Below are 16,202 nucleotides of genomic sequence, written 5' to 3' on the forward strand. Positions count from 1 at the left end.
GTGGTAAAAAGTTATTTTTTATAGATAACATGAGTGAATTTGTGAGTTAAAATGCAAAATTAATGAGTAAAAAATAATATCCCATGTTCTCTAAAACTTTTGGACTATCCTACATAAGTAATAGAACAGTGTGAGATATTTCAAAAATATTAGTGCATTTATGTATATATAAGTGTTTTTAATTGACATGATAGAATTGTTGATTCAATTGTTGCACGCTTCATGTTTAATTGAAAGGTCTAAAGTTTGATTCCTATGTATGTTTCTTTTTTGAATATTAAGCGCGACTGCTGGGATTCGAACCGAGTTCCTGCGCGAAAAAGATAACATAAACACTTTTTTTTTAAGAGTTGCATCTCTTACTCAAGTGATATTGTTTTTCTATAAATTGTGTCATTTTGGAAAGAATAAAAAATGAAATTTGATCATTACTATCCACTTTGTCTAATCCATTTTTTATATTCTAAATCCTCCTATTATTCTCTAATGCATGAGTGAAGTGTAAGAAATATTATTTTATAATATACTATTAAAAGATACTCTTGGTGTGTTAGTGCAAATCATATTAAGGTTTTCCAACGTACCCTGAAGAGGATTCACTATTCATCCAATCTGCATCCGATTGGTGGGGCGAATCGAACCTAAAGGCTAGTGTAACAATATGCTTTGAAATTTGTTACAAAATACAATCTTCATCAACAACTTCATTGTTAAAGTCTTGCAGCAATTGACACAAAATAGATCAAACATTCGAAACCCGTTACAATATAGGTATGGGTACGAGAATATGACAATTTTAAAAATATGAAGGTACAAGTACGTCAAAAACTTGAATTTTGTTCTATAATATAATATGAAAGAGCTAAATTCTTCGACTCACAATAAAAAATCATAATAAAAGTTAAGTTAAAATTCGTGTTTGGTTACAACAACTAAAGAAACTCAAATACATAAATAATGTTATATTATTATATGAACGAAAAATTTCACTTGCAACAAATTGATGAGAAAATGGCGTACCAAACGTGTACTAGTACCAGGTACATACCAAGTACAAGTACTTCGCAGTTTTACGAGTACTTATACTTCAGAGCATTTGGGACAAGATGGTAACCCAAGGATCAACCCTGATTCGATCCTTCTTTCAGCTTTGTTCATGTCTTGTTCTCCATTTATGTCTCTATTTTCTTTTGAGTTAGGGCAAACCCAGTTTAAACTTTCACCTTAGAACGGATTAAATGTAGAGGTGGTAAAATTGATGGATTGGATGGATATGGATTTGAATTATAATAGATAGATCAAAATAATTCATTAATTCATTTACAATCCATTATTTTTTATTTATTTATTTAAAATATCCAATCAATCTATTACAAATAAACACCACCCAATGAATTCGTTGTCATTTTGGGTGTGTAGATATTAATCCAATCCACTTAATAATTTTTTGGATATTTATTTTTAAAAATACTATTTTTTTTAAGGTTGAATAAGTATTTAGTCTCTAAAAAATTTCATTATTTTATTTTAGTTCCTATAAAAAATATCTTCATCTTTAGTCCCTTAAAAATTTATCAGTTTTGTTTTTTGTCCTTATTTTCAAGTCAATTCATGTTTATCATTTAAAATTTTTTTGAATGACTTTTTTTCCATGCATATTTATAACATTACAAGAATATCTTTGACAAAAATTTAATTTTTTTTATAAATGATCAATTAAATATGAATTTTTAAACTTTTGACATTTAAAAACTCATTTAATTCATCTATTTTCTAAAATATCTAATTTTTTGAGAGGAAAACTGTTATAATGTTATAAACATGCACGAAAAAAAATTAAAAAATTTGAATGATAAAAAGTTGACTAAAAAACATAGACAAAAAACAAAATTGGAAATTTTTTTGAGGACTAACAATAAATAATTTTTTATATGGACTAAAAAAAGTTTAAAATTTTATAGGGACTAAAAACTTGTTTAATTTTTTAAAAAAAGAATAAAATCTGTCTTTTATTAAAAAATATATTTTTCCAATAACTGTAATAATATTTTATTAAAATAGTTAATGTAATTAATTGAATTGTATTAAATAAAATATGTAATTAATTGGATTTTAAGAAAAAGTTGAATGAATTAGATCTTTTTATATGAATGTATTAGATCCAACTGTCACCATCAGTTAAAGACTTATCTTGTTCTGTATCACCATATTATACGGGGATACATCCAGGCTCTAGCACTTAGGAGGAGTAAAACTGTTTCTAAAGAAGGAAAAAAAAACACAAACAGAGGTAGTGCTAAGGACTAGGACAGGATTTTTGTTCGAAAGTTGTCTTTGAAATCACTAATGATTATTATAATAATAAAAAAATAAAAATAAAAAAGTCCGACCTGCCGGATTCGAACCAGCGACCTAAGGATGGCTATCTGGAAGTTTTCCAACTACAGTCCTCCGCTCTACCAACTGAGCTAAGGTCGGTTCCATGCTTCTTAATTAAACTGTCTCAAGTAATTAATTGTTTTTAGTGAAATTAACTATGGACTTTTGTTTGCTTTTGTCGTGTTAGATTTTTAAATTGTGGAGTCTTCATGTATTGTTCTGTTCTGGCTATAATGGTGCTCTGCTAAAGTTTTGTAGTTTTTCACTATAGCTTTATTAGTTTTTTCAGAAATAACTTTTTCCGCCATGTCATATCAATTAACTAGTCTTCAATTACTATACAAATGGATTTTACTAATTCTCACACAACGCGACAACTTGTTAATCCAGTTTAAATAAATGGTTGATTATATTTAGTGCCTCAATTGTAAATAATAGTAACAAATTACACAAAGATTAAGAATAATGATTATTTTCATTTAATTTTTTGATTTAATTAAATACTAATTATATTTCCTAAATTACATCTGTTTTTCATTTAATTTTTGTACGAAAACTTAATGTACTGAATAATATTTTGAGAATAATAATATTAAACAGAGTAAAGTTAGTTCAATTTTGCTTATACTTTGGTCCACCAAATATGACTGTATTTTTACTTGTATTTGAGTTTAGAGTAGTAACACCCGAGTAATAACTAATAAATTGTTTCAAATATTGAATTGTTTTGAATAACTCAAATTCAAATATTCGGTTGAACAATCATTAATCACAATTTGCTTTCACCTCTCAATCGAATTTAGGTTTGTTAGAAATTTTTTCACAAGCACTGAATAGTTAAAAAAAAAAATATAAATAAAATAAACAATATACTGAACCCATCATAAGTTTGCATTACATCAGAATTTATTGATATGAAAACACAGGCACACTGCAATGGTGATTACTCTGGTTTTGTGTATTCTGTGGTTACAAATGAGATCAAGTTGTTTCAATTATCTCACAAACCAGTTAGCGCGGAATCAAGATTCAAGACATTATCGACACAGTTTTTGCTTTAATTGGAACACTATTTTTCAAAAGATGTTTTTATTTTATTTTTTATTTTATAGAATTCTCAAGATGTTACTTGGCCACAAAGTGATGTTAATTGGAACACTATTTCTTCAATTTGCCTAGACATGTTTTAAAATAAATTACATGTTTTTTTTTAAACTTAATTTTATTGCTCAGTTATTGGAATTATAATTCTATATAATCAACCATGTATAAAACTATAAATTTGTGGGAACACATTATTGTCTTATTATAAAATAGAATCACTAGATGAGTCTCGTATATCTTAGTCTGCAGAAAATTTCAAATCTGCAGCATAGAATTGGTATTAACATTGCCGAGTTATTTACAATATGCATTAAGTTTGACGAGGATTTCTAAAATATGAAGCACCAGAAACAACATGCTACTGCCATAATTATACATAGTTTAATCAGCATGCATCTGCATAGTCGAACAAGTCCTCTCGCAGATAAACTTTGATGCATTTTAGTGTCTAAATATGTAACCGATATTCCATTTCTAGAATTACCATTGGTTAAATATTTTCCAGTGATTCATTGCATGGAAATACACAACAGCCAAAATATATAGAAAAGGAAACTGTTATCATACAGGTAAAATTTTATAAACACTTTCAAGCCTTGATCACAATGATTTTAGATGATAACTTCAACTGCTCACAACCAAATTAATCTACAAGATATTATAAAGCTGCATGCGACAATATTGTTTAGAGACTTTTACCCAGAAGATGGGACAATTTACTAATGAGCTTACAATTCCAGTAGGTCCTGCTCATTTTCCAAATCCCATAAAACAATTCTTCCATCCAACCCTGTAGTTTCAAGGAGTATCATTAGCCAAAGGAGTATCAAGGAGTATCATTAGCAAAATCAAGCATAAAAAATAAGATAATTTCAGATAACCATCTTCCTTAGGCTAACCTGATGTGCTAAAACGCCTTGTCAATATTCCATGCTGCCCAAGAGGAATGATAGAACTACAATCCCAAAAACACATCAGTCATTAACAGTTTATATATGGACATAAGTTTTCCTGATTCATTCATTATGATGTGGGTTGGTGCATGTCAAATAAAATGAACAAAAGGGAAAAAGAGCAACCACATTGTACAATTTAAAAAACTAAGCTTTTACTAAAAACATATATAATGTAACCAACTATGGTTGGAAAAAGTACGAGATCTAGAGGGAGATATATACTTTATACAGTTATCATGAACTGCTCCACGTGTTTTTGAAGTTTCAACAGCATCATTGCTCACACCATGCTTGGATTGGCCATAAAACTTCCCAAATGCTTCAGAGAACTGGTTAAAGACAGAATTTGGTAAAAGGGATAAAGAGAGTAAACCTCAAGTTAACAACATAAAGAGATATATGATATGCATAGCAGAAATGGGTATAACTAATAACAACTCATAAACTAAGATTTGGATCTAGTTTCCATGTCAAAATCATATGACAATAAGAATTTAATTACTATGCATTGGCACTGTAAAAAAAATTTACACAAACATTTAATTATATGTCACCGTGTATTGTGTAGTTACTTTAGGAAATAACAATATGGCATGACACTACGGAAAAATATGAATGACATGGGTAAAACATTTTTACATTACCAGTACAAAATTATTAAACTCTTACAATAAATATGAACTTCAATTACTAACAAAAGCAAGACATCAAGCTAAGTAAAATAAAGACACAAATTAAAGAAAGTCTACTCAAATAGTTAGCCAGGCAAGGCAACACGTGATATTCCTCCATATTCTCTCCTATTCTCAAGTCTATTTAAATAATAAGAGGATCAGGAATTCTGTTTATATATAGTCTCTTGTCACAACTTCAGTTTTCCCACATTCGACATTCATAAGATTAATGAAATTGATTTCCAACTGGAGATCCGAGTGTCTCATAGCTGTATATTGGAGAGTCCTTTAAAATGTAGATACCTGTGAACCATATGTTGATCCTGATGATACTGTCTTCCGCTCCCCAAGATATCTGATAAAACCCCTACAGGAAAAAACACATCAAAAGAGAAGGAAAATGAATACATAACCAAAATACTCACTCCTCTTCCATCTGGAAAGAGAATTCAAGGCAACATTATATAGAGATGAGAAACCATGGTAGTGTTTATTTCTATGAAAGATTACAATTAGTTGGCCCAGCCGCATTGATTGGGCATCCAACCTTAGAAACACAAATATCTGAATTTCACATACCAAACTCCTCTTTCATCTGCAGCGAAAACCATTGGATTACAATCAAATCCCACACCTATTACTGTTTTCTCAGAAACAAATAATACCTGAAATCAAGTCATACAGTGATCCACCAGTTCCAGAAAATCAGTAAATTATTCGCAAAGAAGATCATAAGAAACTAAATGGTTAGAAAGAGTGGATGCTGACCCACATCACGGAGAGGCAAATCACGGAACACAACATTCTGGGCCAATGGAGAAGGACCAACATCATCAACAAAATATATCATAGAATTATGACCTGTATAATAGCAACAAATACAGTTAATCACAAGAAAAACCTGAAACAGACCAAACAAGATGCAATGTTTCCAAAAGTTGCCATGGTTTTTTCAGAAATCTGACCCCAATTTTTTGTTTATAAAAAATGCAATTGGGTGAATATAAATGAATAAAACTGTGCACCATGAAAGCCGAATAGTACCAATACATTTTTACCTTTAATATTACTCTTATAATAAACATATAGATGACAACTAAGCCTCAATGGAAACTAACATTACGCAAACATGAACTGTTGACTTAAGATAGTAGAAAATAAATAAAAGAGACATATAGCTGGAACCCATAGTTTCAGCTAAATAAAACCAGCCAGAGGAGATAATTTTCTTACCTACATACGCTAGAGTATTGCCACTTGGTGACCACTTGACTCCGAATGTCCAAGACGACGAGAGATCAAGCTGAACAATCAACTGTTGTACAAAAGAAAAAAAATATTATATAAGCAGAAGCTACTAAAATCCAACAGGTATTTCTATATCCTTTTTCACTTTTCTTTCATTTGGAAGATGGAACAACATAATTTGTTAATAAGAAAACTGAATAGAAATCATTATTCAGTTAGTTATAATAATTTTATACAAAACAACTCTTTCATAAGCAAGAGTTGAAGAAATTGGAGGTGTTAAAAAACCAGGGTTCAAACCCTGGTGAAGGAGAAAATACTAACATAAAAACCTATATACTAACATTTGCCTAATAAAAAATCTTAATTCAGCAACCATAAAATATATTGATCTGGAAATCAAAACATAAATAAAGAGAACTTATTTTATTTTCAGTATCAACTTCCCAGCAACAACAGGTAAATAATATAACCAAAGGATATATAACGTACTTCACAAGCAATGTGTTGACTATAAAATGCATAAAATTTTATTATACATGAAGATTGGTCATATTTGTATATTAGTAATTAGTAATATTGTTTGCTTCCTATTTAAAGTTTAAAACATGAACGAATAATTTCTTCGCATAAACCTTCTAAATAGTTGGGTTATCTTATACACGTTGAAAAATATGTACTCAAGCGTAGAAACAATATCAAGAATTCATATGAGGATGAGTTAAAATTGAACCTCTCCAAATTTCAAATCAGATGAAGTACCCTTCTTTGAATCCCTGTGCCAATTCGACATGCAAACCTCAATAACATAACATTATCTTAAAAATGAAGAGAACAAGTCAACCATGTTCAGAGTTGCTATTATCATACTTTGCATCTACACCTTTTATAAAGGTGGAAAATACTCGGCATTTCCCATCTGTCGATGTTGTCGCAAGAAGAATCTGCATTAAAAGAAATTAAAACAATGTGGCGAACAGTTTTTTATACATCATCAAACAAATATATTTTAAAGAAACTATACTACCTTTGTCCCTATTTATAAGCACATTTAACATTTTTCGCATATATATTAAGAAAAGAAGGTAGTGTATTTAATGTGTCAATTTCATATATAAGTGTTTGTATCTATATATGTTTAATTTAGGCCTGTCATTTTCTAAGACACTTAGTAGTATAATTAAGGGTATAGTTGGAAAAAATAATAAAGGTATCTAGTAATTCGAAATGGGGCTATATTTATATTTAGGGACAAAGGTTAGTAGCATGTATCATTTGATCCTGAAACTAAAATAATTGAACAGACCAAACATTTTCGAGCAAAAAAGAGAATTAAGAAATAAAGATTTCATTCTAAAATAATGAGGATATATTAAAAGTTATTCTAAAATACCGAGGGTAGAGAGAAATCACAATAAAACCTAACCCCAGGTACTGAAACATTCATTCTTTACTATCGATAAATAAATTTTACTCTTTTGTCTCACAATGAGTGTCACTTTTACTCATTGCACACATATTAAGAATTAAGAAATGATAATAAATAAAAGGAAGAGAATAGTAATTTTACCAAATTATCCATATTAACAATTGGTATGTTTCTCACTATCATAAATGCAAAGTGAAATACAATGCTTTGGAAATAGTGTACATAGTATTAATTAGAGGGTACAATTGAGAAAGAATAATTAATGTTACATTGAAAATGACATTCATTTTAAGACAATTATTTTTTTGCTCAAGTGATTTTCATTGTGAAATGGTGGGAGTATCAATCATCGCAGAGAATTTTCAACACGCCAAGCAAGTGCATCCTATGAGCTGACATAATATATGAAACAAGCTACTCCAGGAAACAAGAAAGAAACACTCTGAATCTATAGATAAATTATATATAAATGAGTTAGAATACTAACATTATTGGGATGCCATGACACACTTGTCACTGAAGAATCATGTCTTTTCCTGATAAGTTTGCTAACCCACCTGCAGAGGTAATACAAATTAATAAAACAAACAATTAAATAAAAGCCAATGAGTTATTTTGAAATTTTAAATTTGTATTATATTTATATCAACTAGAGGTGTCTATGGGTTAAGTTGAGTAAAGGATATTTTGGACCCAATCTGCTCATCAAAGCAGTAAATTGGGCTGGTCCAAGATAAGTAAATATGTTTTCATCTAATTAGTCCAACCCAACCCACTCAACAGGTTGGGTACAATTGAATCCATGGATCTGCCATAGCTCATAAAGAAAAAGAAAATTTTCACATGCTAAAATAAGGTCTGAGATATGTAATGGAAAATTAACTACACATAACAAGTCTTAACTAAAATCAACATAAGTCTCAAATGAACTAAATTGTAGCATAATAAATCTTGAAAAAACACAAGTTTCAAATGAACAAACGACTAAAGTGAAAAGCCACAAACAATTCATGACATAACTCATAAGCCAATTGAAATCAATGTCAACATAGAAAGTATATGGATTGCTATAATGATTGACGCTATTGTTAATATTTTCAAAAGTATCTTGTCATCCAAACGATCCACCAATTTCTCATTACAATGGTCCATCAGACTCTTCATCAATCTCTCATCTCTATTTTCTTTGGTCATATTCTCAACATGATCAAAATGCCAATACTTAAACTTGATAAAAAATAGTAACATTGTATAAGAAAATTATATTTTGATATTCCTTAAAGCTGATAAAACCATTTTTTTGTTAGTGTAGGAAAAGGTCCTCAATGTTGAATTCTAGTCACTTAGTTTATTTTTTTCTGAAAAATAATTACTTTTGTCTGCTATAACTCATGAACTTGAATGGTTGAGTATTATCAAGGTCAACATTTAGGAGCATGCTAACAGCTATTCCACTAATAAAAGATTAGTTTAGCTGGCATTAGATGATGTCTTGCAAACAAATACAAATTACCCTACATATATTAGATTATTTGACACGATATACTTCTGTATAAATGACACACTTCAATATAGTCAAGACTCAAACTATGATCAAAGGAAGATTTATGGTGGATACAGAGTGCATACACAAAAATTACGCACAACCATCATATTGTAAGGATGGAAATAAACTTGGCAAATAAAGTGCAAGGAAACGCTGACAGACCAGTTGTTTTCCTGCTCATAATAGCATATACAAACAGTTTTGGCTCCACTTCCCACTGCAAACTTGTTTTCTATCAAAAAAATATTCAGCTATGCATTAGAACAATACAAAATCTTAAGGTAATAATAATAATAATAATACTAAGGCTAAAATGCACTTTTGACCCCCCAAGTTTCAAAATCTGGCGATTTTGCCCCTATAGTTTAAAAATTGCAATTTTAGCCCTTTTGCAACTTGGGGGGGTCAAAAGTGCAAAAGTGGCCTAGTAGAGGATCAAATCCCCAATATTTACATTACAGTTCCAACAAAGACTTAAAAGACTTTGGCTAGAAAAAAAAAATGATCCAAATATAAAATTGCAACAGACGAGCATGACAAGGCTTAACTAGAGTCAGCTTATGGTAGCCTCATAGCCATTGTTACACCTTCCAACACATCCACTAAGTGCTATGCAAGATGGAAACGGTGGGGAAATAAACAAAGATTACACTCTTAAGCATTTGCTTTGAATTCTTAGATGACTTGGACACCATATATATGTTAATTTAATTCTAGAAGGCAGGCACAAATCATAACTTTCAGAATACTTATTTGCCCAATGTAAAGAGAAGTGAAGAGGAACTAGGGCATGGCAACATGCTTCATACCTTTTGGACTCCATTGAACACAAAGAGCAGCACGGTTTAACCTAAGGATAACAAGAGTTGGTACCCATTCTGATCCTTCAAGGTTCCAGACATATCTAGCAAGAACACAGGTTTGTATTGAATTTTTTTAATTTGTAATCAGTAATGTATAAAGGAGAAATTGGCAAAAGTCACCCAGACTAAGGGTGAAAAGTTCAATGTTCAAAACCACACAAGCACTCACGAATTCCGATCATGGGATGCAGTAACTATTCTATTTGATCTTGCACTCCAGTCTATCCCAGAAATTACCTGGTCATGCTGTAAAGAAAAAATAAGCAAAGAAATTGCTTAGAAAGTATCATAAAATCTCCAACCAAAATAGTTATTTCATTTTAAACAAAAATACATCAAGAAAAAAACAATGATAATATTAGCATCAATGCTGTCAAAAGCACAATTAGACAATCCAATGAGTTTCTAACTAGCTTAGAAACTATCATAAAATCTCCAACCAAATTAGCTGTTTCATCATCGTTATAAACAGAAATGCATCAGGGAAAAAATCAACCATGATAATATTGGCATTAAGGTTGTCAAAATCCCAGTTGGAATTCAATGAGTTTCATACTGCCTTCCATTCCCATTCACTCAGATCACATAGTATGGTGGCATTGAAGATGGATCGCTGAGGAAGCGTGTAAAAATGCAAGAATTTATAAACTTTCATGAGTCAGGAACCTGCAGTGTTGATGGGTTGAACTGGGCAACCCACAACACACAATTTAAGAGAATGGTTAATGACCTAGTCTGAGCATCATTTTCCTCTCTCACCTAACTAAACTCTCTCAATCCACTCTTAGTCCATTGTATTTGAGTTCATTCATCAGTCTTTGTTCTTTGTCATTTCCCGCAGCATAGAGGCTGAGACCCAAGCATTAGTTCTGGGAATGTACATTCTCACCTTCTCACTTGGGAATAAATCCATGGGAATTATGAAAGTTATCTCTATCCTTGGAAACTTTATGCCTTGGAATAATTTTTTCTCAAGCTTCTAACAAACATGGGTATACTCATTTGCAATCCATGAATTCCCGGGAATATGATTTCTAGACTTGAAACAAACACCCCCTTAGTAGTGATTTAAAGGTAATTTTCTTTTATATGTTATTTTATGTGCATTTATGCACATATTTAGATATTATTTGTATTTGAGGCAGGATTTATGATTCATGTTATGATCACACAATTTAGCATTTCTTCCTTTTTTCTAATCCTAGGCAGGATCTTGATTTTGATAGCCTTGGTTTGATGCCTTGTAAATCTGTAATCTATAAAATGTGAGTATGAGTTCACTTTATCATTTCCTTCCCAAAATATTTTTTATCAAAGACAAGCAAAATGGAAGTCTATTCAACATGTAATATACAACTTATAGTGTAAATAGAAATCTAACTGCTAAAAAATGAGATCATATCAGATGGGTCCATCCTTAGTCATGAGGCTCATGAGACACGAGTTTGTTTTTGAGTAACGGAGATTAGATAAAACTAAAAAGGACTCAAATTCCTACTTTCTTTAGCAAACATCGGGACAACAAACCCTTTTGTTTGGTGAAAGCTCAGCACAAAGCAGCATATAAAGTCATTCAATGACATATAAAAGATCAAGCAGCAACCAGAAGAGGTTGAAATTTACAAGTCTAGGAAAACTAGGAAAAAGTGGATCTTACAATTCAAAGAATCTTTGAATTGAGGAATGGTGTACTGCCGAACATAATAATAATTAAAGGAAAGGGAAATCACCGATAAATGTCTTGATCTTTACATAACAATACTAACAATCAATAACAACTATGGAGCTTAGAACATTAAAGAAAATTTGAATAGGGGAATTCTGAGCAGTAAGAAGATAAAGTTTAATAAAGGACACCAAATTTTCTCATAATTTTTCAGTGATCCTAAAAGGATTAGGAATTGCAAAAACTAAAAACTATGCATACCAAAGACAAGCAAGCATGAGGAAGTATATGACTAATAGCCCTCTTTACAACATGTGGTTGAGTACTACATGAATTCATGGCCAAAAAATGAAGTACCGGAAGACTTGAAAATAGTTCATAGAACAGTATGGGATACACTAAGAAGATAGACTTGAAATGTTTGCATCCATTTACTGCCTATCTATGCTGCATAGTTAGGGCATCAATAAAAAACATAATAGTTTTCTATATAATGTAAATAAGAGGGCTAAATTGTTAAATCACTATACGAAATCACAATAAAAGTTTATAAAGTCAAAAATTGTGTTCGGTTACACCAACAAAGACACTCAAATTCACAAATAATATTATATTAGTATATGAGAAAGTCACAAATTTCACTTGCAACAAAATAACAAAGAAAAAGGGAGTAGCCACGAGCCTCGTACGCGTACGCGTATAAAAGAGCACAGAATTAATTACTATTTTGAGAAAGAGAAAGAATACTAGCAGCATACCTTTTCAAGAACATGCACCTTTTCCCATTTGTCTTCAACCAATCTATAGATGTGAACTTCATTATTGTTTGGACAAAATGCAACCACTACAAAAGGAGGTTACTATATTTTAGTATTTGAAGAATAAAGAATTCATAAGAGATGTGGTAATATAGCTTTAAGATGACAAAAACTGGTTTGCTATACTCAAACGGTATTTGTGAACTAAGCAGTTACTATGATCTATAAAATGTTCAAATATTAGAACATTATATTTATTCAACAGAAAAAGATGAGGATAATGATAAATAAAAAATAAAAACTGAAATGTCTCCAATTTGGTCCAAAAGCAACAACTTAAAATAAATATTAACTCATGATCAATAAGCAATTAAATATCAGAAAATATTCAACCTATCATTTTCCTAATTGGGACGAAAATTACAACGACAGCATATACTGATTACACATTTCATGAAATCAGATTTGGTTTAGTCCAAAAACAAAAGTTGATATACAAGAGTAATATGCATGACGAAAACAGCACCTAGGTTCACTTTTGACAAGTTTCCAATAACTGTTTGCCATTTTAAAGGGGAAAAACATGTGGTGTTAAGAAAATATTAGAGATACATAACAATAAATAAAATCACATAATTAATGCAGGCATTCATTCTTCTCGGCTAATTATATTATTTGGATATATTTGGATGGAGGAGATTGCAGTAGAAGGGAAGAGTAAGCTCCCCTTATTTGACAACTTTATGAAATAAGGGAACTAAAAGAGGGATTATCCAAAACTACACCTTTACGAACATTTTAAGTCCATCCAAAATGGAGATTTCAAACATCCAAACAAAGGGAAGGAAACTTATTGCTGAACCCTCCAATTTCCCCATAATTACAAAATATGCAATATTCCGTTTGGGAACGGGCATTTGGCAGGAAAAATTACTTGTGAAATATATGGTATGCGGATGTTATACTTATGTAGTCTAGTAATATATACTAGTGTTGCCAATTGTGGATCGCGTAAATAATGGTTTGATCAAATTCTACTATGCTTCAGTGCTATAGCACCACTTTGACAAAACACTCTGTACTAAATAGCATATTGTGGAACAATAGCGATTTGTTCAACTTTCACTTCGCTTTAGCAATATAGCCGCTATGTGACAACATTGATATTTACACACATTTTTTAAATTTTAAAGTAGCATTAACAATTATGAGTAAATACTATTTAATCTCTTTTTCTATTTTTATGTGCTCTCATTACATTACATCTCTGAAAAATTAAATCTTTTAACTTTTTCTACTCGGGCTAGCGGCTATAGACAAAAGCTGTAGAGTCAGAAAGCAAGGCCTTTTTTCCTCCCCTGTCTTCAATGGGAGAAAAAGCACCATGAATAGGTACCCAAATTAAAAGTGGGGTTAAGCTAATTCAGTAGCTATGTTCTTCCCTCCCCTTTTCATCCAAACATTTCCCAATGCACATTACATGTATGCATTATTAGCCTACACACTGCTTCACATCAGGACCACAACTTCTAGCCCCTTTCTCTCACTCAAGTTCTTCAACACATCCTAGATCCCCATTAACAATAATCTAGTGTGTCTGGAAGAGCTTATATGAACTTATCTTACATAAACACCTTCGTAAGTGTTTGGAAAAACTTATAAACATACCTTATGATATGTCCATAACCTATTTTCATTTAACTTTCATAAACTACCCAAGATAGTTAATATAAACGGCTTACACAGAGCTTACAGAGAGTTCACTCTATAAGTTGTTCTTTGATTGTAGAAATAGCTTATACAATAAGCACTTAATCAAGCAGTTTAACCAAACGCCCTCCAAATATTAAACAATAATGACTTCTAAATTCCCCCTTAAACAATAAGATTCTCCTAACATTAAAAAGAAACAAATTCACTTAGGGTCTATTTGGGAAGATTTTGGAGAGGAGGGGAGGACTTATTTTACTTTTCAAAATTATGCAAGCTATAAAATGTTTATGTTATATGATTACATATCATGTTATTCTTTTAATTTAAAAAAAAATTCCAAATATATATTAAAATATAGACTTAGCCTCTCTAAAATCTCCCCCTTCAAAAATCCTCCTCCCAAACATACCATTAGGGAAAAACTCTACTTACCCCACATTTCTAAAAAAACTACACATGATTTCAAAAGTGTACTTGCGGACAGGTTTTTGTCCAGAAGTGCACATCTGGATGGCCTGAAAATTGTTTTTTCCGAAGTGATTTGGAGACTGGAAAAGTTATTTCAAATCACTTAAAATGATTTTCAAAATGATCAAACAAGTTTCACATCTTTCGTTTTCCACTAACACTAATATAAAAGTCTTATCTAACATCTAAGAAATCCAGAAGCTCCATAAATCAACATGAAAAGCTTAAGTTTGATTCAAAATGAAAAGCTTAAAACGCAAAGCAAAAAGCTAGAAATTAGATTCAAATTATAATCGCATCTAGAAAATATTATCAACTTCCACGATCCGTCAATGAAAAGGAAGAAAAACAACAAATCAAATAAGGTTGGAATCAAAAAAGGAAAGAAATGAATAGAAAATAAGAATAACGGAAAACAGAAGAGTGATTATTACTAGATTGATCGGGACTCCAAGCGTGGCAAGTGATGCATTGTGCGAATTGGTGAACCGCGATAACCGCCATTTTCTCTTCTCTTCTCTCTCTCTCTGGTGAAGCCAAGAGAGTGAGATCTGGTGAAGAAGGTCGCAAAGGAGACTGAGACTACAAGGCAAGCAAAAGACTATACTGTGCTTCGCGTGCCACGGAGACAAAGGGAAAATGGGTGAAATTGGATTTTGATTCACTGCTGGCAATAGTTTGACACATTCACACGGTAAAACACCACCAGCCGTCGATCTTGAGCATATAATTACCACATGGTTGAATCTGAAACATGATATAAAAATAATTATATTCATTTGGGTGGGTAGTAATACATTCTATTTTGAAAATAATATAAAAATACAGGTAAATTGGTCTAAAATAAAACATAATCAAACATATTTATTGGTTGATTAACATGTCGACAACTAATAAAAATATATTACTATCTATTGCATTGTTGACATGTCAATTACTTTGTCTCTTTTTCATCGTTGGTGATTGTTTCATTTGTTGTCATTTCACCATCAACTCATGCACGAGTGTAAGCAGTCGTATAGAAAACAAATGAAGGTGAATCATCATTATTAAAACATAATCAAAGAGTGTAAGATAATTTAAGTGTGCATTCAATAACACAACATATAAGACATAACAATATTATATAAACAAATGACTGATAAAGCAATATGCATTATAACCATCACCTACTCAACGATTGATTGATATAACTTTTGGTTGGCATAGGTAGAGAAAGCACTCGCTACCCCACAAACAAGAATGTATAGTTAGAGTGACCAGTATTCAACGAAATGCTTCAAATGTGTTCACCTTTACATAAGATATTTCTATTGATAACTCCCTCAAGGTCTCCTCAATCATCAAGCTCTAATTATATCATGTTGTAAACCTCAAGATGTCCTAGTATATAAAAAC

At 31.1% G+C, this 16,202-nt stretch overlaps 1 protein-coding gene, 1 long non-coding RNA gene and 1 other non-coding gene across 3 annotated transcripts; 1 reads left to right on the plus strand and 2 right to left on the minus strand.

The window, feature by feature from the left end:
• Nucleotides 1-2,338: 2,338 nt before the first annotated feature.
• Nucleotides 2,339-3,446, plus strand: LOC113786770 (uncharacterized). Its single transcript, XR_003473083.2, has 2 exons — nucleotides 2,339-2,473; nucleotides 3,306-3,446. It is a non-coding gene; the product is annotated as an uncharacterized lncRNA (long non-coding RNA).
• TRNAY-GUA (transfer RNA tyrosine (anticodon GUA)) lies at nucleotides 2,385-2,478 on the minus strand. Its single transcript has 2 exons — nucleotides 2,442-2,478; nucleotides 2,385-2,420 (listed from the first exon to the last, which is right to left on the minus strand). It is a non-coding gene; the product is annotated as a tRNA-Tyr (tRNA).
• A 556-nt stretch (nucleotides 3,447-4,002) lies between the features above and the next one.
• LOC101509733 (actin-related protein 2/3 complex subunit 1B-like) lies at nucleotides 4,003-15,442 on the minus strand. Its single transcript, XM_004499947.4, has 15 exons — nucleotides 15,239-15,442; nucleotides 12,624-12,709; nucleotides 10,369-10,445; nucleotides 10,146-10,240; nucleotides 9,499-9,568; nucleotides 8,278-8,347; nucleotides 7,232-7,305; nucleotides 7,095-7,137; nucleotides 6,347-6,428; nucleotides 5,886-5,974; nucleotides 5,693-5,778; nucleotides 5,417-5,480; nucleotides 4,662-4,768; nucleotides 4,383-4,438; nucleotides 4,003-4,273 (listed from the first exon to the last, which is right to left on the minus strand). Exons 1-15 carry the CDS (start codon nucleotides 15,306-15,308, stop codon nucleotides 4,212-4,214), a joined length of 1,131 nt encoding a protein of 376 aa, XP_004500004.1. The 5' UTR covers nucleotides 15,309-15,442; the 3' UTR covers nucleotides 4,003-4,211.
• Nucleotides 15,443-16,202: the final 760 nt, after the last annotated feature.

Source organism: Cicer arietinum, chromosome 5 (assembly GCF_000331145.2).
Source record: "Cicer arietinum cultivar CDC Frontier isolate Library 1 chromosome 5, Cicar.CDCFrontier_v2.0, whole genome shotgun sequence".
NCBI classification, from domain to species: Eukaryota; Viridiplantae; Streptophyta; class Magnoliopsida; order Fabales; family Fabaceae; genus Cicer; species Cicer arietinum.